A 25,086-nucleotide genomic window follows, 5' to 3' on the forward strand; every position below is an offset into this window, starting at 1 on the left:
CAATCACCCGTCGCAGACATCAGTCGAGTTTCTGCCGCAGGCCTGAAACGCGCATCGAAGGTCCCCCCCTCCCCTGGCCGCTCTCACGCATTTCCAACCACCACGATGCGCACCGCATGTCGCGTCCTGGTCTCACCCACCAGGCCCAAAGACGGCCTAGCCCGCGAGGGCACTGTGACCACTGACCACTGTAGGGCCATTTCCCTTCGTACCTTGAACGCACCCCAAATTGTGACGTCTCCCGTTTCGAGCAGCCGAGCGGATCTTTTTCATACATCTTGGCCCCGACGAACCCTCCTATTTCCTTAATTCTCTCTCCGGGCCTCTTCGCATCTCATGTGTTTCCTGTCGTGCAACAAACCCATTCTAGTCTGGTCTCCCAACAATACGTACATTTTTATTTTCCCCTTGTGACTGGCGCACTTGAGACTCGGATCTTCCTTTTTGACCATACCCATACCTACACGTTAATCCGAACTACCACAGTTCACACCGACGCAATTGTCCAAGACAGACCAAAGGCGCACCCGTAACCGTCGCCGACAAGCAAACGAAGCGCATATTCCCAACCAACTGTTGCAACTACGAAAACGCGTGCCGTCTTCGCAGTCGACAGTCGTCCGCGGACACCGTACACACCAAATTCGCAAAGATGGGCCAATTCGACTGGTTCCGATCCATTGGCGCCACACCCGAAGCCGTCGCCGTCCTGAACGATCAGCCCATTCTCTTTACCATCCTCTTGATCGTCCTCTTCGCCGTCACCCTACAAGGGGTTCTTCTCTGGTACATCCACTTCGCGACATTGAAGCCTGAACAGAGGAAGAAGAAGGAGCCTACGAAGGGGGGCAAGGGTGCGAAGAAATAAAGCTCGCCTAGGCTGGAGAGACCAAGGGTTCGCTGTGGATAGGGGCTGGATCGCATAGGGAAGGGCATACGCTTACACCGACGATCTGATCATCAACGAGTTGCCGTGCGATGAACCAATACCTTCGCTGGGAGGGGCACCGCCGTGCTGGGCCCGACAAAGCTGCCCACCCCCGGTGAATCGAGAGGTTGGATAATGAGCTGGCAGGGACTCGGGGGCCGGATCGGACTTGCACGACGGACTTGCAGCAGCAGATTGCACATATTGAGATGTTCGTATGTCACAGGTTGCATTCGACATACACGTTTCTTCGAAATGATCATTTTATATTTTGGATTACCAGACGCTCATTTTTCAACAGCAGCAGAGCATCTGTCCGTAGTGCTGATATCAAAACGTCCATTCATTCTCAAACCCACCCTCCACCTCAACCATTTCTGAGGAACTACTTAAGCATGTGGGAGCTTGAGACATCGGTTCCCAATATGTATCGTCAAAGCCATCATACCCCCCTTCGTCGTTCCATGAACAACTTCCAGCATCGTCCCCTGCTTCAGATGACAATTCTTGGAACTGCAAATGGCCCTCGTTCCGGGGAGAAGCCCATACTGGCTCGTGAAGTTCATCGATCTCGCCATGCGCCGCAGGCTGCTCTTCCCCCAAGTCAATATCGGAACTCCACCAGTTGCTAAAGGGTTCGTAATGATGAACAGCAACAGCGTGATCGGTCAACAAAGGTAATATTGGCGCTGAGTCTCGACTCAACCTGCGACTTTTCAGGTTCCTCTCGTGTGATTCCTCGATTTCAAGGCGGTCTGGGCTAATTTCTTGTGATAACGGTGAGCTAGTAGTCCCTGAGTTGTAAGGGTCGAGCTCGGCATCGTGGTCAACGGAAAACCCAGCGTAACAGGCTTCGTCGTAATCCACATCTCCCCCTTGTTGACCTATAGTGTCATTTGTAGGGAGAAACAGGGACGAATATGGATAGCCGTCCATTGCCCCAGGAAACGAAATCCAGTCGTCATAGTTGTATTGCTCGTTTTCCGGTTCCGACAATTGATTTTGTCTGCTGTAGCTTTCACAGAAATCGAGCTCCAAATCCACTTCTTGATATGGTCCATCGCCGACGGGAAAATGGTTCTCAGATGCAGCTTCGTCATCGGCAAACCCACATGCTTCCGGTATCGAAAGCATATTGTCATCCATCGCCGCTGGTTCACGAGCCCCTCGCTGTCGAAAATCGCCCTTCTGAAAGGGTGGAAGCCATGTCCGTGTCAATCGCCACAGCTGTTGCCGGATGACTTCGCTCGCATCGCCCTTGGCTCCGCTAGATTGGCCCTCGGCTCTGTTCTCAGTCAAAGTCCGTATTTGTCTGGATTCAATATTTTTCAAGTCGGCAAAGACAGATGATAAACTTGGAAGGAGATAAGACCGGGAAACAAGCGACTGTCTCCTGTTAGTTTACTCGTGATCATGGCATACGTCTCCGAACAGGGATGGTCATACCGAGAGGTACTTTATGTTGAAAACTTCGGGTGCCAGGCGAATCAACGAAGGCGATTCCATGCTCTTGACGACTCGAATACCCACGGAACACCTTTGGCCGGCTACCAGAGCGTTGAAACTAGCCTCCAACAGCCCCTTTACTGTAGAAGATGGTATCGCTATGTTGTCTGCGTGCTCTTGCATCTGCGGACCTGTTGCAGCGGCGACATTGGTGTTTAGAAGGTAAACACCGGAGTCTTGTGTAGATGGAGATTCATGAACGTCGTGGTCCGGGACCTACGCCAGAGACAAGTCGTCAAGATTCACATCGTTTTCAGGCAGGATGAAGGGATCGGGAATGTTCATCCGGGGTTCCTTGAGTTTGCATAACTCCCTATGGAAGTGGAGGGAGCACGTGGCGTGTTGCAGTATGGCAACCACAGTGCCGTGGGGCATGTCTGGGGATGAAGTTGGGTATAGATGCGCGATTGTGAATGATAGGTGTCGTGAGCCGGGCGGATTGTCTGCCTCGAAAGCCAGGAGAAGCCCCAACCGAGACCATATCTATGCATTAATTAGCTTCCCTTTCCCATACGCTCTTGGTGTCACCCACAGGACAATTTAACAGATGACGCGCGACCTGGCCGGCAAAGACGTGAGATCGACCGGAGTCTTCGCCTTCTAGAACAACGGAGACCAGAAGGCGGCACGTCTGGGCCTTGGAAACTAGTACCTTGCCCTCTTGAACACCGGCAAGTAGTTCTTCTGCAGACAAGAAGCGCGTCTGGGAAGACAGGGCGCGAAGAGACAGGTTACTCGCGACAGTCACAAAAGAAGCGGTTTCCGGGTTGCATAAGATAAATGGATCAAGAGATACAGTCGAAATGGCCATTGTAAGAGGAGACCCTGCATCCTGCCTTGGACGTCAGAAAAACCGGACGCATGCAGAGCGCCTGTTGTTGTTCATGGTCGGAGGGTCTCGAACTACGGGTGTTGTCGAGTAACAGGATCCTGTTTTGGTCGTTGAAAACATCGTTGAGCTTCTGATAGGTACCTACCTAAGGAGAGATGTCGATTACCTGCTCGGGTAGGTAGGTACGTAGGTACCAAGGTACCAAGATATTTGCGATGCACCTCACTGGGCAGGCACACTAGAATGGGGGACCTAGCAGCAGCAAGGCAGCGGTCTCTCCACTATTCAGGCGGTACGAACACCTTCCACACTGGAGCCAGCAACGTTCTCCAAGGCCCAAGCGCCAACGCAAGATTGGAGAATGAGGTCAAAAGTCTTGGGAAACGGTCAACGGGCGAGCCATTGACTTATCCCACTACCAAGGTACTTACCTAAGTACACTAAAATAGTCTTCCGCCTAGTGTTTTCGGCAATCATCCCTAGGTATCATCAGATGCCAACGATGAGATAAAGATGCGGGTGATCACTGATCAGAATACCTAGCGCGGACACGCTGACCGCCGCTCCATCGCTGCAGATGCGGATGCCATTGTTGCTCTCCTGTCTGTCTAGGATGCTGCTACTCAACCACCGTAAGATACTACGTGACCAATTGAATCGATCCGCCAGTCGTAGGTCTACAGATTACGTTGCACACGAGATAGTGTTTTGGGCCTCGCGACTTGTTGATGATAAAGCTGCTTTTTCGTTGAACTATCTGGGTGCCGTTTCCGAAGAGGGTTCCGTTCCCCACAGAGTGTGCTGTGACCCCCAGTCCTGCTGTGTCATCCACGGCAGGGTGCATCCGGGTTTCTGGGCGTTCCACCTTATCCAGTGTTTTGCACCTGCTATCCGATTCCTGCTGCAACTTTTAGATGACGCAGGCACCACTTTACACACTTCAACTTCTCCTGAGGTCTGCCTCACTCACCAAGCTGGTCCATTTCTCCATAACGCCCAAGAACCCTCTGACGACATAAACGCGCCGACCGGACCTCTTTGGTGTAATCTTCCAATCCTTCCCCATCGCTGTGTCCTATCTCTATCCACCTTAGGTACCTCACTGTTTAGTGCGCGCGTCGTTTTGGTGTGCTTCATCCACGCGGCTGCCGCCACAACCCACCAGAATCTTCCGTTGTGGTAGTCGTTAACGGACAAGACCGAACGGAACCCAACGACACCCACACAACTCAACCTTGGCCGCAGCCACGGGACGACTCATAGCTCACTCTTGCGCAAGGAAGGAGCTGGGATCTGCGCTTGTGGCCTCGCACCACGACCACACCCAGGGCGGGCATCTGACTATATCCACCCACCCACGTCTCAAGACGTCAACGCCGGCTAATCATCCCCCCTCACGTCCCCAAAACCACACTTTTTTTTTCTGGCCGAGCCGGCGCTGTGCGGAACTGCGTCCCTGGACGCCCGCCCACTTCTGAGCATGCCTCTGTTCGATCTTGGTTCACTGTTCCTCGACCATGTTGTCTTCATCACAAACCTCGTCTATATGAACATCGCCCTCTCCAATGCTGAGCCCAGCCTGCTATTCCCGCTCTATGTTGTGTCTAAGCTCCTGGCAAAAGGACCGGAAGATTGGGACTCTCCAACAGCAAAATGGCCCCCGCCAATGAAGTGGTAGCCGACTACGGCTATCAAACCCCTGACGAGAACAACCGACCTTCGTATTTCGCTCAAGACAACGACACTCCGTCCACTTCATTTCAAACGCCAAAGTCCCCCCTCAGACGACCTCCTTTCGGTCCCCAGTCGTCTCATGGACTTGTCCTGGAATCGGGGCATGGGGCGCTTCCCTCTGTCGAAGGGCGGGCAGAGTCGAACGAGTCCAAGCCCGATAACGCGAAAGCTAGCAAAGAGAATCGTTCCAGCTTCCAGAAGGTGGGAATCCGAGACCGGATCGCCTGTCACACATGGACCTGGTTTACAATGGCGAGTAACCTAGATCGTACCCATTGGGCGGGTTTCGTGGCTAACGAGTAACAGACAATGGTGAGCAGCGAACGCCAGACGCCGCTTCATCAAGATGCTGATATGCCACAGGCCACTGGAGGAATGGCAAACGTGATACACTCTCGTATGCATGGTCAGTTTCGGTGTGTTGAAAATTTACTGACCCCCGAACAGTCCCATACCAAGCTGCTTGGCTTAACGGCATAGCCATTGCTTTTTTCTTACTCAATGTCATTCTCTTCATCATGAATTGTGTGCTCGCTGGTTTTCGCTTCAAATTGCGACCAGGAACGCTCACGCACTCTTTCACCGACCAAACAGAGTCCTTGTTTATTCCTTCATCCGTTGTCTCGTGAGTCTGTTGGCCTGACTTGGTAGATCATCAACTAAACATCCCTAGATTGGCCATCATATCGATCAACATATGCCAATTCGGCGTCCCAAATGTTGGTCCATGGCTCCTTCGAGTCATGCAAATTCTGTTTTGGTTCTATATAGCCTTGAGCGTGATAGCTAGCTCGACCATCTACATGGTTCTCTGGTCGACACTGTGAGCGCCATTCTCTCTTCGCCTTGCTGGTAATTGCAGCCCTGCTGACTATGCCGTAGAGCTTTCCCCATTCACACCATGACACCAACATGGGTCTTCCCAGCCTATCCTCTGCTTCTCACAGCACCTTTCGCGAGCACACTCATCCAAGCCGCAACTCAGACGAATCAGCATGCTGTCACTCTTAACACTACCGCAATAGCCCTTTGTGCCGTTGCCACTCAGGGAGCAGGGTGTCTGATTGCGTTCATGATCTCGGCTGCGTTCATATATCGGTTGATGACACAGAAGCTTCCCAGGGATTTCCAACGTCCTGGTGTGGTGCGTATGACCAAGAAGTCCACATGCCACTGCCTAGGCAGATTCAGGCTGACCAGGAACTAGTTCATTTCTATCGGACCGTTTGCGTTTACAGTGGGAGGACTAGGTAACACCACTACTTGCATTGTGAGGAAATTCGACTGACCATTGAAAGTGCAACTCGGCAACCAAGCAGATACTATTCTACCCAGCAACTTCCTGGGCGTTGATATTGCCGTTCCTATCATCAAGGTCATGTCGGTCATGATTGGTCTGTGGCTATGGGGACTATCAATGTGGTTCTTCATTGTCTCTGTCGGGTCTCTTTGGAAATATGTGCGACCAGAAAGCAAGATGCCTTTCCAGATGACGTGGTGGTCATTTGTTTTCCCGAATACGGCGTTGGTGACTTCTACCACCGCCCTCGGCAAGGTCTTCCAGAACAACGGACTGCAGATCTTCGGATGTGCCATGGCCGCTTGTCTTCTAGTTGTGTGGATCATTGTGTTCGTGACGATGATTCGGTGTTTATACCGTCGGGAGCTTCTATGGCCGAAAGATACCCAGTAACGACAGGCAGATAATTTTGCGTTTAAATCATCTTATGTAAATATCACGAAGATAATCCCAGCAGTTATGCTACTAAACGACTTTTGGGAGATCGATTAATAAGAAAACATTAATTGTAAAGCCTCAACCCAGGGAGTGGAAGTTGTACTGATCGACCAATGCCTCAAGGTCACCCATCCCCGGCACTTGGCGCCGCCATGGTGTTCGCTTAAGGGAGAGCGGCAGCGGGCGAAAGTGGGGCCAGCTGCCCAGCCAACCTCGCGGTTAGTGAACTCACGGAGTAGGTTCAACTCGTCCAGAAGATATCTGTCCTCTGTGAGGCATCGGCTCATGAAAGTCCAGCAGACACCGCACTTCTAGATCTCAATATACTTCCTTGAAAGATGTCGTGGGATTCCAAGTCGGCATCACACCGACGTCAAAGCAGTAATGCCGGCGCCCCCAAGAACCTTCCCATTCACACCCGTCAAGAGTCCAGGCCAACAACCACCGAGCCGAAGTCGAGCCACGTAACGGACGATTTTCTACAGGACTTTTTGGACCCTTCGTTCGACCCTGCCGCTTATTTGAACGCCACTCTCTCGCCTCTTCAGAATGGGAGCAGTCAATCGTCACGAAGCGGTGGCCAGGCCATCCCGCTGGCGGAACTGTCCAATGAGGCGCAGACGCTGCTGTCTCAGCTGAACATTCATACGACGAGGCTTTCGGGCACGCTCACCCAGCTGACGGACGACATTCTAAGAAGCGGCAGTCGACTTGCCTATGAGGTCGAGCTTCTGCGAGGCGAGACATTGAGTCTTGCAGAGACCATGAATGAGACCTTGCAGGAGGACATCAAGAAGTTCGTGCCTGGCGGCCTTGGAGAGTGTCCTGCACAGGGTGCTACGGACGAGACAGGCCTCAAGGCTACGGATGGAGAGGAAAGGAGAGGATCTGCCGGGGTCATTAAGGCAGACGAGAACACGTTTACGGAGCGAGAGACGCCTTCAGAGCCACCGTACATTCACCAGCTGCGGACCTTGACGGTCGTTCGCTCCCGCCTTGACACCGTCATCAAGACTTTTGGTGACGCCATGGAGTTCGTCTTCCCACCGTCAGAGCTCTCGGTTAGCTCATCCTTCCTGTCCGTCTCGGCGCCGGATCCCGGGGCGGAGCAGCATAGTACGGAGGAGAAGGGACAGCAGGTCCTCCAGCAGCTGCGGGACGAGATCTCACAGCTGCTGACCAAGTCGGAGGACCCGGTCAAGGGGATCGAGGAGGCGGCGCAGCGTATCGAAGAGCTCAAGGAGCTGAACAAGGTGTGGAAAGGAACGGCGGAGGAGAAAGGAAGGACAAGATTCATCGAGAGTCTGGCCAAAATGGTCGAAGACCGGCACAGGGATCTCATGAGGGAGGCTGACAAGGCGAGTAGGACCGATGGACGGGCGAGGAAGGGGAGTATCCATGCCGACGCGGCGGAGAACAAGACGTATCTTGGAGGCTATGGCTTAATGAGCCAGCTCCAGAAGCTCAGAAATGGATTGTAGGGACTGGCCCGGTATTGGCAGGCAAATGCGAAGATGATCCAAATCCCAGCTCACGATTGCGTTGTTGGGGTTGCTTTCCGTGGTCCAGGACCTTACGCTCGCCAGTGATGCCCTAACAGAGCGCCTGGCCTGTACTTGTTCATAGGTATATTACAGAATGGCAGCGAGGTCCATATGTTCTACATTTTGGCCTGGATGGGTCTCTCGTGAATAAATTGTGGTGTCTTACGCAAAGTCATGTTGGATGTAGGCTCCTATGTACTGTGCGAGATCCAACTTCTTCGGAAAGGACCGGCCGAAACTCGGCGTGCACAGTGCCCTGGCAGTTGAGTGAGCGGCCTAAGAGCCGCTGTTTTTCATCCCTTCCACCCGCTGAACCTGGCTGGCTCCTGCGGAAGTCGTCGGGTGATCCCCATCCAATAAGAAAACTCAGCCCCTCCAGCGGTCAGGTACAGAAGTACATGCACTCACTTAGTGGGAAGAAGGCTGACAAGGCGAGAACCACAGCACCAGTCCACTTGCCCTCACTTCTCCGGTTCTTGGTCTCCCACACAAACAACTCGATGAGAGCTGCCGTTGCGAATGGGCATCTGAACATAGTTTCTCTTACCCGAGAGCAGTGAATGAGTGGCCTGTTCTCCCTCAGACTCACTCTCGAACCTTTTTGGCTTCTTTTCCCCTTCCACACTACTCGTCCCGGTCGAGCTCCGGTTTGCGACGGTTGACGGCTATTCCTCCCATCACCAAGCCGATTTTCCGCTCCCAAATTACAACAAGAACCCCCTTCTCAACCAAACCCGAGAAGTGCGCAGTCGAGCAGACCGATAAACAATCCTTCTCTCCATTGCCACAATGGCAACCAACGAAGCAGCAGCCCCCAATTTGGGTGGTGCCTCCGCCCAGCACAGGGCAGGGCGAGCATCTCCGGCACCCCAATCGAAGCGCGACCGCAAGCGCCAGGCCCTTGTCGACAAGATTGCCAACTTGCAGGAGAAGTTCAGCCGAGACCGTGATCTCGGATACCGTGATCAGCTGCAGAAGGTCCAAGTCGATACCAACCTCGTCCAGCGCATCGACCCGTACGCCGACGACGTTCTGAACGTCATCGCTAGCCTGCGCCAAGAGCACGAGGAGTCCCAGGGACAAGAGGCGCTGTCCGACAGCAACCGGACTTTGCTGCAGATGGCAGGTCCCAAATTCGAGGACTTCGTTCAAGGCATCGAGGATCTCATCGAGTACCGAGACTTTCATTTGCTCCAACACATGGTAAGTGCGACTGACTTTTCTCCCCTCCGTCCCCGTCGGCCAAGCTAACAATCGCCCCAACAGCATGAGCACGAGCGCCGCCTACACCAGTACAAGAACGAATACCTCTACAAGGTCGAGACAGCAAAGCGCGAGCACCAGGCCCTCTCGGCTACCCTTCGGGACCGTCTCGTCAATACTCTGCTCTCGAGAAAGTACCGCCTGAACAAGGAGAAGGAGGCGCTGGAGATATCCGATTCGTCGGCGCTGCTGCTCCACCCCAACCAGTTCAGCATTACGAACCCAGCCAGCCCTGGAGGCACCCACGGAAAGCGCGCGACAAGACTGCGCAAAGATGCCGAGGAGCTCGCCGGCTACGCGGATGGCAAGAAGCGCAAGAGGAATCCGGGCGAAGACGACGGCTCTCCTGTCCCCTCCAGACGGGCTCTCGATCCTAACAGCACGACACCTCTCTGGCAGAACGAGAAGCTCCGGGTTGCCGCAAAACAAAACGGTCCCGCCTACAGCATTGATAAGCTCTTTACTGACAAGGAGCTCTCTCTGGCATACAACCAAGCAGCCGTCGCTTCCCACAAGTATGTCCTCAGGCACAAGCCTTATGCGAACGGAGGCTCTTCCCCCGGCAGCGATTCCGGCCAGGGCGACGAGAATGGCGACCAGGACAGCGAGGCTGTTCTGTCAGCCCCGACCATGGAGCGCACGAGTTCCCATGCCACGAGAAGCACAAGGGCCGGCATCAACCAGAATCTGATTGACGCCGTAGAGGGAGCCAATGGGCTTGAGTTGCCCAAGTATCTTGAGATTATGCAGCCGCATGAGCCTGCCAAACTCCCTGCGGTCAACGTGACCAACTACTTCAAGCCAGTCAGAGGAAACACGGATGGCAACCTGCCGCAACCCCTGTCGCATGAGGAGATCAACTCCGATATCATGGTTATGGATTTGTTCAAGAAGTATGATGCGAACCACAAGCCTGGCGATTCGATCGATCATCCCAACGGTAGCAGGAAGCTTCTTGAGGCTTCTATCACCCCGTACACCAACACTCCCCACACGGGATTCAATCCTGGCCCCCGACCGGACCCGACGAGATTTAGGGAGGATCTGATGCCAATCGAGAGCAGCGTTCGCGACGAAGCACCGCCGCTGTCACTTGCCGCTGTCGCCGCCGTCCCCATGAGCCGCACCAGCAGCGCTGCGGGAGGGACAGCAATGAGTCGGCAAGGCAGCTCCCGTGGCAAGGGTCGCAAGAACCAGTGACGACATACGAGAAGTAGAATGGTGTTTCGGCGTTTAGGAAAACTGGGTGGTGTTTGGCCAGTGCATGTGAATGATATTCGGGGACAACAGCCCCCTCCATTGCGGTCAAACTGCGCCGCGCTGAGCAAGCTTGCGTTCCTTATTTGTTTTTTTCTTAGGACCTCTCATGACTGAGGATTGCATTTCGTGGTCTATACACCAACTCTATGACACGCGCGCGCGCGCGCGCATTCACACAAAAGGGCGGCAAATGACAAAAGGGGCTTGCAATGATGGAGAAAGAAGTCCTCGTCTGGATTCAGAACCAATCGCCTGCATTGATACCCCCCGATGCTCATAAACAAAATATTCATATTCTCATTGACTCGTAAACTGGGACTCCCATACTGAACGCTTATCTCTCCCTCAAGGCCCAAAGACCAGTGCGCGAACTTCAATACTCTCGCGACCCTCAGCGTCAGCCCTAGTCCTTGGATCTTTAAAGGCGGTATGAGCCAATCGCCCACCCGCGACCCCAGTGCCGTCACGAAGACCCTCGCTGTCGAAGCACTCGAGCAACAGACGCTCGTCGCCCGTCATGCCGCTCAGGTAGTACCACTTCTGATCCGGGCTGAACTTAATGCCCGCTGTCTGGCCGGTGTACCCTGTGGTATACCGGTGCTCGATGGGCACGATGTCCTCGTCAGCCAGAGTCGAGGACGACGCGAAGCCGAGCGGGAACGACTCGACGGGGTTTTTGTTAAGCGGGCGCCAGACGTTGATGATGCGGTAACGGCCCGCGAGCAGCTTGTCAGCCTCCTCTGGCAGGTGCCTCTTGATGCGCTGGATCACGGAAACCGGTGTCTGGTCGATGTGGACGCGAGTGACGGGGTTCCGGAGGGCTTTTGGGTCGGCACGGCGGATGGTGTGGTCAAAGAAGATGACGCGGTTGCTACCCGGGACGTGTTCGAGGAGGAGCTTCTCGAGCTCCGGGTAGTAATTCTGCTTGACGGAGTCGTCGTCGACGAAGTCCTTCTCGGACGAGGGCGGGAGATTGCGGATGACGGCAAAGGCGTCGCGGTCGAGGTTGAAGTCGGACTCGCGGCCGCGGATGTCATGGAGGAGGGTCTCAGTGGGACTGTCGCCGTAGTTCCTGCCGGGGGGCCCTTCCGGATTGATTGTGTTGTAGGGGGTAGAGTTATCCGGTGGCGCGGCATAGAAGTTCAGGGTTGCGCGGACGTCGCCGCGGGGGACTGTATCGATGGCCATTAGGGAGGTCTGTGTGGTTGTTAAGCTACTTTTTAAAGTGAAGAAATATGATGCCGGTGTTCAAGGTGAGTTGGGCAGATGTGACGATAAGATAGATACTAGGGAGAGATTTCTTGAAATGATAGAAATTGGGACACCAATGCGAATTGTGATAGTAGGTGTTTTGTTTCGAGATGAGGCCTCGTCTTATTATATACTCGTCGACGCCCAAGTCTTGTATTTCAAATCAATGCTGAGAAATGAAGCCATTCGAACCATAAAATGACCCCTGCTTGTGAGAGAGCAATCACGTCATTCCGATGATTGGGCTGGACCGTCTGAAGGGGTCAAGTTGGGGCTGTTGGAGACGTTGGAGATGTCTGTGGAGTGTGGAGACTGGGCAACCATCAAGCAATACCAAGCAGCATAGGGATTAGTCAAGGGCGTAGGGTAGAGGCATTGGTTTCCATCATGACAGGGTTGCATTATGCACATTGCCGTCTTTGCTCTCCCGGAACATGGCGCTAAATGCAGAGCTCGATGTCCATGAAAAACAAAAATGACTGTCTGCACAGATGTATCGTCCGCCTTGTCTGGCCTTTGGTCCTGCAGTTCTCATCGCTATCCCGTTTCACAATGGAGAACAACGTTTGTACCCGGTCTCCAGATAGTTTGTCAGAGTCTATTTGATAACTGGTCCAAAAGTCCAGCCATCAATAGCAAGATCAGATCGGACTTGATGAGCACGGCCGGCGTGAAAAGCCAACTGGGGCCGCAAGGAAGCGAGACCGAAGTGAAGGAAGTGACTAATCAATACTTTCACCAGGAGGCGATCTGGGGAAACCGATCAATGATGACATCGTACAGTATCGTGCGGACCGTGCTCTGTCGTGTTTTGACACGGCTGCTGCTGCCGGATCCACCGTTCCCCCTGGCCATTCAGCTCCTCTCTCGGGGGATTTTCTTCAACATCCGGGCGGCCCTAGCAAACCCCAAGAGCACCACTGGCACAGGCTGCTTGCAGCTACCTAGGGAGCCTGCAGGTCACTTTTCTTGAGCAGAGGCTAATTTTAGCACGTTCCGCTCCTGTGTCCTTGCACTGCAGCTGCAGCGCCGTCTTCGCAGGTTTGCTAGGACCCGAGACTGACCCCGACTTCTCTTGCCAGCTTCAACTGAATGATGTTTAGATTAACCCGGGCTTCTCTCTCTCCTCGAAAGAACCGTTGAATCTGTAATCCCAAGGACTGAGACACGGTTCAGAGCGTGCAGCGAGCGACCTAAGGACTCGGTCTCTCGTTCGGGGACCCTCTTTATCGGCTACCTAGCAGAGACTCCGTCCTCACGGCGATGCATCCGCGACCCCCGTCCACGTCGCGTCTTTGGGCTTCTTGATCCACCACCTCCGCGTGTGCTCTCGATGCGCGATTCAGCGGACACTTGGTCGGCGATGGTGTTTTCTTTCCCGGGCCATCCAACACCGACTGATGCGCGATGATATCCCCGCAGTCCACGATGCAGCGTCAATCTCAGCCGCCGCCGCATACCGCCGACCTGCATGGGCATTCCCCGTCGCCGTCCATAAAACGGCAGCAGCACACAACAGCTGCTGCCCCTACTACTCTTACTACTGCTGCTGCTGCTGCTACTACTACCGCTACCACTACCATTACCACTACCCCACTGTCATCAACCACGACGCCTTCTGCCGTCCCCGTGGCGAGGCCCACTCTTCCGGACACGGACGTGACGGCCGAGACGATCGAGGATGCCTACATTAGCTTTATCTTGTACTGCAACCCCGCCGTGCCGCCCGAGACGGACGCCGCTGCTCTGCGGGAGGCATTTCGCGTCCCTCCCAAGAGCGGCGGCAAGACATTCAGCACTTTTACTCTCTTTTTGCTCATCAAGCAGCTTGAGACCAAGGAGATTAAGACCTGGGCCGAATTGGCTCTGAAGTTGGGCGTCGAGCCACCGGATCAGGACAAGGGGCAGAGTTCTCAGAAGATCCAGCAGTATGCTGTCCGGCTCAAGGTGATTGGATTCTGACGATTGATGAAATGGGAAGAGCTGACAGTTCATAGCGCTGGATGCATTCTATGCACGTGGATGTCTTTTTTGAGTATCTGATGGACCGCCCTCATCCGTACTGGACCAAGATCCCCAGTGACCCGAACCCAGTGTGTGAAGCGGGAAGGGACGGCGTCTTGGCGGAGGACGACATGGCTCTCCGCGCGCTGTTGCCGCAAATTCGGCCCAGGCGTGGTAGGAAACGCCCAGATGAAGATGATTTCGCCAAGTCTCCCTCACAACGAGCGAGGTTGGACTCGCCGCCGACCGGGAATGGGTATGGCCCGAGCCAAGGAGAGACTCTTGGACCGTGGTCCGCCCACCCCGATGGCCGGGCTTCGTTCGGCTGCTCCGACCCTTCGAGACTGAGCATCAGTTCGGGACCGGCATCAGGATGGCCGCCGGCTCATGACACGGCGCAGACGCCTCTCACAGCATACCCGCAAGGCCCAATGTCGGCGCTGACACCGTCAACAGGCAATGATGGCTTCTGGGGCGATACCGAACCCAGGTCAGCAATCACGCAGTCACGACCCAAGGCCCCTCACCGGCGACACGGCGCTAAGGCTGTGTCTTCCGCCTGGAGGAGCGGTGGCCCGGGAGGCAGCGGCAAAACACGCGGCAGGCCCCCGATGAACAAGACCAATGTCGACGGTCCATTTGTGGCGTTTCCGGTCGACGAACCGGCTTCGAAAAGAAAAGGCTCCGATACCACGAGCATCATGGGGCCGATCACACCCCCGACATCATTATCCAACAGCGTGCCGCCGGCTGTGCGCCCCGACATCGCCCACTTGCCCCAGACGCAACGGCCGGCTAAGCCCAACATCTCACTCCAAGTCCCAGAACGATTGGGCGGCTCTGTCCGTCTCGCGACACCACCTCCGCCTGTCGTCCTGGTCAACGGGGACCCCGCGGGCCGATCACCTGGTCCAACGAATCTGACCACGTCCGCACCGCCGGTGGAATTACCAAGCAACAATCATAGCAACGCGCCACCGACCGCAACACCATTTGCGGACCTGCACGCGCAGACTGCCCAAAATCCACTGCCCACCGCGCAACGCCGCGGCGTCCCCATCTTGTCGAACGATATTCCTATAGGCATGTTCGAAAACATGGAGGACCGCACCAATATCGACGCGGTGCTGGGCTACTTTGCGCACGAGACGGCGAACGGCGACTGGGTGGACGCGCATGATAACCCGATCGGCAAGTGCAGCATCGCGGAGGCGTACGCGCTCGTGCACACGACGGTGGAGCGCATGTGGCAGACGGCGCCAAACCACGATGCGTTTCTCGTCAACCTCGCAGCGCTGGCTGGCGGGCGGGCGTTGATGACGACGAGCAAGCTGCGGATCAAGCGGGAGGAGGAGCACGGGGACCGCGCAACATATAGCTGCAGCTGGCAGTTCCGGCTGGGTACGATCCGCGGGAACTACAACATGGTGCAGACGGTCATGTACAACCGGTGGAAGCGGCCCGAGGAGAAGACGGAGAAGCCGAACATGAAAGGGACGGCCGAGGCCGAGTCGGAGTGGGAGAGGAAGTACCGGGATCTGTTGGCGTTGTCGGAGAAGAGGGACAAGGAGATACAGGCGCTCCGGGCCGGGATCACGGCGAAGCTGAACCAATCGTTTGATAACTTTAAGGATATCGAGAAATGAGGGGAAGGTACTGTCGGGCAGGCCATGAGAGTCTGGGGGTTTAAAAGGAAGAAGAGGTGATATCGAACATGGAACACAGCACATCGGTACACGGATGGCGAACGGTTGGCTGTTTGAAGCCCAGAACAACCCTTTTTGAAGGCAAGCATACAAGTTGCACAAGAGTTCATTACTCGAAAGCAATAAGTCGACGCCGGATTAGGGGGCTCATTTAAGGAATCAAAATAGCCAAGGGCAAATTGAAGTGGGTGTCAAATACCAGTAAAGAGGACATCTTTTGGGTCTTAAGCGATTCCGTCCAATATGGATTTCTCGGCATCGAAAAGCCAGCAGGGGTTGAAAACGGACTTCGGGACTTTCTGAAGAGTGTGGAAGGGCTTCGGTGTTGCTGAAGGAGGAAGCGGGATAGGGGCTTACTAAGTCCCCGTCGACCCCGTCCAGCCAATGGGATGCAAATCGCTCAACTCCAAGTCTCCAACACACCTTCACTTTCAAGCCCACGTCGTTCATTCGATCTCGAGCCTCTGCAACAGACCCTCCCGTCTCGAGTCTCGTCCCCCCCAAAAACACAGCTGTCAAAAATGCTCATCAAGGAGTCTCACGTCGACGTGCCGACCAAGGCCGACGGGAAGGAGGGTTCCATGAGTTCGTCCCAACCGCGCGAGCGTCGAGTCACGGCACACCCGCCCGGCTAACACCCACGTCCCCAGGAATCTTCCTCTTCCACCCGTCCATCCCCGGCTACCCCAACGCGTAAGAGCTGACCGGCGCGCCCCCAGCTCAATGTGTAATGTGCTTGAAGGGACACTTCCAATTGACGCATCGGGCAGGAAATTCCCCGGAGTCTGCGTCTTCTCCGAGATCTACCAAGGTCAGTCAGTTCGTCGGATCATTTTCTCCATGGCGGGGTTGCTGAAGAAGCTCCCCCCTCCCCGCACTGGGCCCTTTGACCCCTCCATTCCCCGCACTCACCGAGGGCTTCACCGAGTTCACCGGGACACGTCCGAGGACATCCCTCCTCCCTCGAACTGTGTGAACAGAGACAAGCCTTTGTGGCGAAGTCGTTTTTTTCTTCTTCTCAAAAAGCTCGGATTGGACGGGCGCGCTACTGTTTTACGGAAAAGGTACTGAGACATCAAAACAGTCACCGGCCCCGTCGCCCGCTTCGCCCGCCAGATCGCGGGCCAGGGCTACATCGTCGCCGCTCCCTCGTCCTACCACGACTTCGCCGGCCCCGAGCCCCTGGCCTACGACGTGCCTGGCACCGACAAGGGCAACGCCTGGAAGGTCGAGAAGGTATAAATTTTTTTATAGAAAAAAAAAACCCCCGATCCCTCCCCTTTTGTCTTTGTCCTCTTACCCTGTTGCTTCGGCCGCTTACGAAATCGCTCCGCACGCTGCACCTGTGTAGACCCTCGAGTCCTACGATGAAGACTCCCGCCGCACCGTGGACTACCTCCTCACCCTCCCGACTTGCACTGGCAAGATCGGAAGCACGGGCATGTGTCTAGGCGGCCACCTCGCCGTCCGCGCCTCTGTACGTCTTTCTCCTCGTCCTTATCACTTTCTTTCCCCGCTCCCCCCTCCCCCTTACCCACCCCCGTCTACAGCCATCCCTAACAACAGCACCCCTTCCACCCAGCTCGACAAGAGAATCGCCTCGTGCGTGGCCTACTTCGCCACGGACATCCACAGCCGCACCCTCGGCCCCCACACGGCCAAGAACACCTCCCCGACGCCGCCCGAGGGCAGCACCCACACCCTCGACCTCTTCCCGACCCTGGCCCACGCCGAGGTCGCCATGATCTTCGGCGTCAAGGACACCCACGTCCCGCCCGAGGGCCGCGACCTCATCCGCGCCAAGCTGCGCGAGGCCGGCGTCACGACGAGCTTCTACGAGTTCGCCTGGGCCCAGCACGCCTTCATCCGCGACGAGCTCAGCAAGGGCCGCTACGACCCGGCCATCACAAAGGTCTGCTTCGAGATCCTGCTGGAGCTGTTCGGGAGGACGCTCAAGTTGGATCTGGGCCCCCAGGAGGGCGTCGGCGAGGTGGAACACGTGTGTTGAGCGCGGTATCTGGCCGCCTCCAGGATTCACGATGTGCAAAGCTAGGGAAGTTGGGAGAAGTGACACGTGTTAAGAAGATACAGCGTTCCACTGCGGACGACATGTCATCGTACTCTATTCGTAATCTATCTGTCTGTCCCCCCCCACTGTGTGAGTTGATAAGAAAATTCATCAGGCATGGGGAGCCAGTCTCAATGCCCACATAAAATAAAGAAAACGCCCACGTCAAACGTGACCGGCTGGTATTATGACTTTTCTCCACTGATTTTTTTGTTTATTCTTCTCCATCTCAAGTTCCAAGTGTTCCCTCTTCACTACTTCTTCTGACCGCTCTGGTCGGCCTCATTCTGCTGTTGGCTGTTGGAGACACTGCGTCCTCGTGGACGCTGTCCGGACGGCGCGCTCTGAAGGGGGTGGGGCGTGAGCCCGGAAGTCTGTTGGGGCGGAGAGATGGTAGGGGACAGTGTCTGTCCGTAGTTGGGATAGCTCGGGGATTGGGTGCCATAGTAGGCCGAGTTGTATGAGTCTGGCACGCCAGTCCCAGCCTCCTCATCATAGATGCGGCTTCGTGATGTGGTCTGCGCCAAGTTCAAGCCCATCCCGTCGTTGATAGTCGACATGGGAATGCTTTCGCCGGGCTTGCGACGACCGCCGCCGCCCCTGGTGCTGGCCCGCTTCATAAGCTGACTGCGGACGCGGTCGATGTCGTTGGAGCGGCGTCGGTCCTCCGATTGGCGGTCCCTAGATCCAGACAGGGTCTGTTCGTCGCCCACTCGGTAGCCCCACTCCTCCTCGGTCAGCGGGTCGCGTAGGTTCAGCTCCTGCACGGCCTGCTTTTCGGTGTTGGGGTCCGGTTGCGTGTCGGTACCTTCGGCGGCAGGGGAGGGCACCAAGCGCTTCGCCTCCTTTTCTTTGGCGGCCTGGTCACGGGCGGATGCGGCAAACTGGTCGGACACGGCCACAGAGTAGGACGGGTTGCCAGGAGCGCCAAGAGCTTCGGCACCACCTCCGGGTGCGTAGATTGGGATCTTCTTGAGGGCCATGGCCAGGGCGCACATGAACTTGGAGCGGCGGGTTGCGCGTACGGCATCGTTGTGCCAGTTAGACTTGTGCTTGATAGCGATCTTAAGCTGCAGCTTGTCCAAGTCGCCGACACCAGCGACGCCAATGGCGATATCCGGCATGAAATCGCGAGAGTTGTCTGAGTTGCGGACAAAGTTCTCCAGCTCGACACGCAGCAGCTCCAGGTCCTCGAAGCTCGTGTCGTATGAGACGTTCAGGTCAATAACTTCCTTCATGGCCTTGCTGCGAGTGACGTTCTCAATCCAAAGGTTGTTGAGCGTGATGTTGGGGACCTGTACCACCTGCATCTTATCGATGCGGGTGAAGACGGTGTACAGGAGAGAAATCTTGTCCACGATGAGTTGCTGCTTCTCGGAACCAACGATGTCAACCCTGTCACCGACGTCATAGGGATGTTTGACGAAAAGGAAAATGCAGGAGCCGAGGAATTCCTGGGTGGTAACGGCGAAGACGAAAGAGAGAGACAGGAGGGCGGTTCCGGCGGTAGCGACGGTCTGATCCGGTTAGCGGGGTCAATGGCAGGAGTGGCAGGCAACTTACTGTCAAGAAGCTGGACTGGAACCAGGCCAGGAAGATGAAGACGACGATCAGGAGAACAACGAACATCAGGACCTTATCAAACACGCGTAGTGCCTGACCGATGTCCTTCATGCCTTCGGTGATAGCCTTGCGTTCCCTGCCGATCTCCACCACCTTGCGAGTCATCTCCTCCAGACTGATGTCGCCGTTCATGTCGTTGTCAATCATGCCAAAAGACTCTTCGGCTTCCTCCGAGTAGGCGGGTCCCAGCACTTCCTGGAAGTCATCGGGGTACAGCGAGTCCTTTCCTTCGACGACGAATGACATCCAGATGCGGCGGGCGAGAGCTTCAGAGGGCTTGGTCTTCTCCAGAGCCTCGATGACGATGGAGTGAGCCGAGTTGGGGTTGAAGACTTGCTTTCCAGTGATTTCCGATGCGATGTTACCGAAGACGCCCGTGATCTTGTCTCCCATACGGCCAATATCACCGACGAGTCGGAGAGGGGTGGCAGAGCCAGCGCCGCCCTTGCCGCCCTTGGCCGCCTTGGACAAAATCAGGTCGAGACTATCGTTGATGATGTAGTCCTCGTCTTCGAACTCGGGGCAGTACATGGGGAAAAGAGTGCGCGACGCGTCGTAGAGCAGGCCGAGGAGGCGAACCTCGCGCTTGGATTCCTTGATGCGCAGGGCGAAGGAACGCTGGTGGTAAGAGATACCAATGAGCTGGACAATGGCCTTCTCACCGAGGTAGACGGCAGACGAGATGAAGGTAGCGCCCAAGAGGCGAATCATGGTAGTGATCCACGAAGCCTGGTCGGCTTCGTTGGTGGCCTTGAAGAGCGCCTGGAAGGACTGCCAGGAAGCAAGGGCCCAGAAGAACAGCGAGAGGGCGATCTGCAGGTTGGAGAGGACGGTGGCATACTTGCGCGTGCCAGAACTGACGACTCCGCAGAAGAACATGAAGGCGTGAGGGAGGACCCAGGCGACGCATTTGCCAGCCCAGAGAGTGAGCCAGGCGATTTCGATCCACAGAAACAGGTCGAACAGCGGCTTGCCCTTGGTCCCTCCCACGAGGACATCCTTCCGGTGGCCGGTAATGGGAAGGACAATCAAGGGAATGGCGAGAAGAATGCCGATGGGGATGATGTAGACCAGATAGCGGGTGACAACAGAGGCGCCGGTGATCTTGTTGTAGAATCTGCCCATGGCGTTGACCTTGACATCGTCAGAGCCACCGGTCCCTTTGCGGCCTAGCTCGCCGTGCTTCTTGCGGCGGCCGCCCTTGTTGTTATTGTTGTGGTGGTGAAAGATGCCGTGCTTCTCATTCGTGCCGGAGCCTGTGTCCTCGCTGGAGGTGTTCATGGTGGCCTTTCGTGCGCCAGTCGAGGCGGCGCTCCTGACCTGGGTCAAGGGGATGTCGCTGTCAGGCATGTCGTTGGACTGAGAGTTGTTTATAGGCATAAATCCCGAATGGCGCGGCGAGAGAGGTCCCGGCATGCCGACGAGGCGGAAGATGTACGGGGTCTGTCGTGTCTAATCGAGGGAGCAGGTGGAATGCTGGCCGTACAACGGAGATTGTTCCAGGTCGGACAGACCACTCGCTGTAGGATTGCGGTCTGTTAGACGCACTGGTGAGTGGATATCAAATCCGACTCTGGTTGTAGGCAGTGTAGGGAAGCAATTGTTACTGTCGTGGGACTCGAGTGGCAAGAAAAAAAATAAGGTCGGGTAGAGCCAAGGAAACGACCGTGTTTGGTTCTACAATAGGTGGGCGCGTGTACGTTTGCGATGTCCTCGGTGTGACGACAACCCGATTCCCAAAGCGAAGGTAATTACAAGGAAAATGGTATCGATAGGTGACGAGAGGAGACAACAGGATAAGTAAGAGGGAATCGGTAGGGAAGAATGCGGGGCGGAGTAGGAGAAGGAGGAGGAGGAGGAAGAGGAGTGATAAACAAGGTCGAAACGAGCCGAAAGTCAAGATGAAAAGAACACGAGGAGGGGGAGCATTTTCAGGGTTTAAGCGGAGGCGAGCCAAAAAGCAGAGAATGACGGCAAGGTACGGATAGTGAATGGGCGTGCGGATACAGATACAGGAAGGAAGGCGCAAGGTGCGGGTTAGCAGGTTGACGATCATCGAGGTGCGAGACCTCTAGAGACACACATCGTACACAGGACGAAAGGGGGCCGGCGCCGCTAGAGCGCGTTAGTGGCAGGGACGGAGGCGCCCTTCTGGCGGGACCCCTGAACGGTTTTTTCCTTTCCTTTCCTTCTGCGCTAAGCCGGGACCCCCTTCTGGCTGCGGCCGGTCTGGGTGTGTCTGATTGTCGATTCCATGGCAATTCTCTCCCCGGGACCTTCGCGGTACGTACTCTATTTCGAGTGCCGTCGACGGCTAGAACAAGCAGAAGATGGGCCAACAACTGGCAGGCTTTCGTTGCAGGACGGGGTGGCAGCTTTTGATGCAGGGGACAAGCCACTGACAGGCGAGTTTCAGAAGCTCGGGTCGACCGCTGGGATTGGCCGGTAACGAAGCTGGCGGCCCCGATTCTTTGGTTGGCGCAGGTCGTGGTGCGGAAGGTCTCTGGACCCGCCAGGTACGTGTCGGTCTGCCGCCGTCACGTAGGTAGGTAGGTAGGTAGTAGGTACCTAACCAAGCGCCCCTGGTACGGGTAGCGAGCGAGCGACCTGTCCTGGGTATTCGTAAGGATACCTCAGCTGCGTGGGCGAACCTTTTCCCAGGTGGGTCTTGTGATGCCGTGCTCGCCGATATGGATTTCTTGGGGTCTTGGGGGGTTTGTTTTCTTCTTCTCTTCCTTGCTCCGACGGGAATGCTCCTGGAGACATGGTATTACAGCTGATCCTGTCAGTGTTGTTGATCACCGTGCTGTGCAGGACGAGACTGCCCGACTAGGTGAAGAGACGCGTCGGCATTGCTCCTTTCCGCACGCGTTGCATGTATGTACATGGCATGCTTTCGGCTTGAGTGATATCACAAGCTTCTCTCCCGGTTGGCTGTTACTCATCCAGGTTCCCGTACATCGGACGCCTCCTCACCCTCACAGAAGCTTGGTGTTCCTCCTCCTCCTCCATTGCCACTTCATTCAATTGGCCGTGCCTCGGTGTGCTTGCATGTGTTCTGTACTGTGTGTGGGATTGCGGCGTGCAACGCAACCCCATGTCGCCTATGCATGCTCCCTTCATTCGGGTTTCTCATTCCTTAACAGCACGACATATGCTCATGGTCAGTGTTGCTATCGGCAGTGCTGAAGGCCCCTCCCTCGGTGGAGGGCAAAGGAGGCAAGGGACCTGACCGGTTTATCATTTTGCACGTCCAATGGACATGATCGGTCGGGTCGGGTCTCCACCGGGGGTGACGAGTCGCCTGCGGACAGCCCTCGGGTCTGGGTGCAATAGCGAACTATCTCTCCACCACATTTCCACATTGGTGGAGTGTTAGAAGCTTAACTCTTCCCACCTCCTTGCGAGGATCATCCAACAGCGTCTTCGTAACGATGGTCCTGTTCAGATCTCGCCAGGTTTGCAAAGGCGCCAGCACGCGCCAACGCGATCCAGGAATAACATTTGGACCAGGGGAGAAAGTGAGAGAAAGAAAATAAAATGTCACCACAATTTTCCAGGTCCACTTCCATGGTGGAATACGAGCGAGGAGAATTCTCTTTTTTATCTCCTTTTGGCATCGAGCCAATAATCCATCCACACCCATCCATTTTCTCTCCCCCCCCCACTGTCCGTCCGGCATACTCTGTATGTTTGCGTTTGACGGCTGCTCGAGGCATCATCCATTCATTGTTAGTGTCTAATGGGCGGCCAAACCCACTCACTCAACTCATCAATCCAATTTCGGCCATTCGCCCACCATCCACCCAACCTCTTGGAGCTGGCTTCCTCGCTGTCTGTTTGAGTGTCTCCCCGCCCGGGAGACTCGTGGAGAGACTCGCACTCGTCGTGGAAAGTCGGCACGGGCATCCCAAGCACTCTCCATCTCGCTCTCCAATTCTCTCCCCCTCCTCCTCCGCCGGCCCAGCCCGTCTCACGATGTATGGTCCATGGTTACAGACTGACACCCTTCTCCCCTCTTCCTCAGCCTGCCCACAAGCCGACGTCTGTTTCGTTTCCGCCGCCTCATACTCTCGTTAGCACCAAAGCCACCCGCCCACCCTTCCATTCTTCGTCCGCCGCATCTCGCATCTTGGCTCCAGTCTGCAGTCTCCCAGCTTTCCTCTCCCCCCCTCCATCCCCGCCCCCTGCATCCTAGCGGAGCCCTACAAGGACAGGACAGAGACAAACTGTCACAGGAGCCGGCTGCACCGCGCGTTCATGGTTCAACTCGCTTCGAATCTGGTCAAGTCTGGACCTGTCCATGGTCCCTGCTTCGACAGCCCACTCAATCCATCCTGTACTGGAGAAATCATCAACTCGCTTCATTTCCCCTTTGTTTCCAACAATTCAGCCTCGACGTTTTTCTCCCAGTAATGAACGAATCCTTCCACGCCCAAGTCCCGGCACCTCGTGTCACCACTAGCCCCAACTCAAACCACCATTCACCCTCGCCGGCCGGCAACCAACCCCCGTCCGCGGCTTACGGCAGCCCAGGAGCCGGCGTCGTCGACGGCGCCAGCCTAGTCCGACGTTGGCTTCATTACGGTCCGCGTCAGTGGCGACCAATGACACAACCTCCTCCTCGTGTTCCCAAGAACGGTCTTCAGCCCGAGGGGGATCGTCAGAGACACTTCTCAGACCCCTCGAAAACGCGGGTACCTGGAAAAAGCAAGCGCTAGAGATTTGGTTGTGTAACATTATGTTACTCGCCCACCCATCCTCCCAGGCACGAGCCTATGGCTGAGGAACTGTGTCCAACAAGAGACGACGGCCCATCCTGCGCATTTTTTCTTTTCGCCCTTTGCATCTTCGTTCGTCCTCCGTCTAGACTTGTTTCCTGCCCTTTTTTGGTCTCCTGCAGCGCCCACCGTGCTGCGTCTCACATGCTCGACAATCCACTGTCGGGGAATGAATCCGGATCGACAGCCCGCGAGCGAAAATCTTTGATAATTGGTGTCCCCCCATTTGCATTGCTGGGTTTGACGCTAGACTCAACGTGAGGCGTGAGGCGTGAGGCGTGAAGCGTGAGTGACGCGCGAGAATCTCGATCCGCATCACGGTTTCCAAAAGGCCTCACAGACCCCCCTTAGCTGCCGTTGCCCTCGTGCCAGGGGCTGGCCGAAATTCTCTTCCACGCGCTCTTCCGTACTTGGTGTTGTTCAAAGAGGACACGGGCTGCATACGTCAGTTGACGCCGCCCCCCGCTACAAGGGGGGGAGAGGGGACCCGAGGGGTGGCCCCGTTCAGACAAGCCGCCGTCTCCCGCGCCGTCCAAGTCGATCAGTGAGACTTTTCGCCGCCCCTGGATCAGATTCGTCAAGAGACACTGATTACCCCTCATGCGGGCCAAGTTCGGGAGGTTGATCGGCTTCCTGAAGAATGCGGCTCTCACCTCACGACTCATGAAGATCGAAGGGGCCCGTTGGCAATCGGTCCATTCTTCACAAAGGACTTAGTGGCATCATCAGGACGGAACATGCAATGCTTCGTGGTGATGTTGTTGATTACAGACTGTGGGGTGAAGACGTCCCCGAGGTCGAGATCCCTCCTGTCAAAAGTCCACATGGAGATTCGTCTCTTGATTACG

General features: G+C 55.7%; 9 protein-coding genes across 9 annotated transcripts; 6 read left to right on the forward strand and 3 right to left on the reverse strand.

Moving 5' to 3' along the window:
- Window positions 1-652: 652 nt before the first annotated feature.
- Window positions 653-868, forward strand: CH63R_10197 (uncharacterized protein; the record flags this gene model as incomplete). The annotated part of the gene is made up of 1 exon (XM_018305171.1): window positions 653-868. The coding sequence occupies one exon, from the start codon at window positions 653-655 to the stop codon at window positions 866-868; it is 216 nt and encodes a 71-aa protein (XP_018154595.1).
- Window positions 869-1,258: 390 nt separating this feature from the next.
- On the reverse strand, window positions 1,259-3,245 carry CH63R_10198 (uncharacterized protein; the record flags this gene model as incomplete). Its single annotated transcript, XM_018305172.1, has 3 exons — window positions 1,259-2,314; window positions 2,375-2,650; window positions 2,949-3,245. 3 exons carry the CDS (start codon window positions 3,243-3,245, stop codon window positions 1,259-1,261), a joined length of 1,629 nt encoding a protein of 542 aa, XP_018154596.1.
- Window positions 3,246-4,919: 1,674 nt separating this feature from the next.
- On the forward strand, window positions 4,920-8,219 carry CH63R_10199 (C4-dicarboxylate transporter/malic acid transporter; the record flags this gene model as incomplete). Its single annotated transcript, XM_018305173.1, has 8 exons — window positions 4,920-5,201; window positions 5,307-5,397; window positions 5,448-5,625; window positions 5,674-5,823; window positions 5,883-6,144; window positions 6,208-6,250; window positions 6,299-6,615; window positions 7,077-8,219. 8 exons carry the CDS (start codon window positions 4,920-4,922, stop codon window positions 8,217-8,219), a joined length of 2,466 nt encoding a protein of 821 aa, XP_018154597.1.
- Window positions 8,220-9,071: 852 nt separating this feature from the next.
- On the forward strand, window positions 9,072-10,745 carry CH63R_10200 (Deacetylase complex subunit; the record flags this gene model as incomplete). The annotated part of the gene is made up of 2 exons (XM_018305174.1): window positions 9,072-9,485; window positions 9,549-10,745. The coding sequence occupies 2 exons, from the start codon at window positions 9,072-9,074 to the stop codon at window positions 10,743-10,745; spliced, it is 1,611 nt and encodes a 536-aa protein (XP_018154598.1).
- Window positions 10,746-11,150: 405 nt separating this feature from the next.
- CH63R_10201 (Methyltransferase) lies at window positions 11,151-11,993 on the reverse strand (the record flags this gene model as incomplete). Its single annotated transcript, XM_018305175.1, has 1 exon — window positions 11,151-11,993. One exon carries the CDS (start codon window positions 11,991-11,993, stop codon window positions 11,151-11,153), a length of 843 nt encoding a protein of 280 aa, XP_018154599.1.
- A 1,470-nt stretch (window positions 11,994-13,463) lies between these two features.
- Window positions 13,464-15,706, forward strand: CH63R_10202 (ARS binding protein 2; the record flags this gene model as incomplete). Its single annotated transcript, XM_018305176.1, has 2 exons — window positions 13,464-14,003; window positions 14,054-15,706. The coding sequence occupies 2 exons, from the start codon at window positions 13,464-13,466 to the stop codon at window positions 15,704-15,706; spliced, it is 2,193 nt and encodes a 730-aa protein (XP_018154600.1).
- A 449-nt stretch (window positions 15,707-16,155) lies between these two features.
- CH63R_10203 (Dienelactone hydrolase) lies at window positions 16,156-17,774 on the forward strand (the record flags this gene model as incomplete). Its single annotated transcript, XM_018305177.1, has 6 exons — window positions 16,156-16,351; window positions 16,417-16,459; window positions 16,537-16,577; window positions 16,851-17,002; window positions 17,118-17,243; window positions 17,349-17,774. The coding sequence occupies 6 exons, from the start codon at window positions 16,156-16,158 to the stop codon at window positions 17,772-17,774; spliced, it is 984 nt and encodes a 327-aa protein (XP_018154601.1).
- Window positions 17,775-18,088: 314 nt separating this feature from the next.
- CH63R_10204 (Mechanosensitive ion channel) lies at window positions 18,089-20,807 on the reverse strand (the record flags this gene model as incomplete). The annotated part of the gene is made up of 2 exons (XM_018305178.1): window positions 18,089-19,351; window positions 19,398-20,807. 2 exons carry the CDS (start codon window positions 20,805-20,807, stop codon window positions 18,089-18,091), a joined length of 2,673 nt encoding a protein of 890 aa, XP_018154602.1.
- A 3,065-nt stretch (window positions 20,808-23,872) lies between these two features.
- Window positions 23,873-24,178, forward strand: CH63R_10205 (uncharacterized protein; the record flags this gene model as incomplete). The annotated part of the gene is made up of 1 exon (XM_018305179.1): window positions 23,873-24,178. The coding sequence occupies one exon, from the start codon at window positions 23,873-23,875 to the stop codon at window positions 24,176-24,178; it is 306 nt and encodes a 101-aa protein (XP_018154603.1).
- Between the last annotated feature and the right edge of the window lie 908 nt (window positions 24,179-25,086).

Source organism: Colletotrichum higginsianum (assembly GCF_001672515.1).
Source record: "Colletotrichum higginsianum IMI 349063 chromosome 7 map unlocalized unitig_7, whole genome shotgun sequence".
In the NCBI taxonomy this organism is placed as follows: Eukaryota; Fungi; Ascomycota; class Sordariomycetes; order Glomerellales; family Glomerellaceae; genus Colletotrichum; species Colletotrichum higginsianum.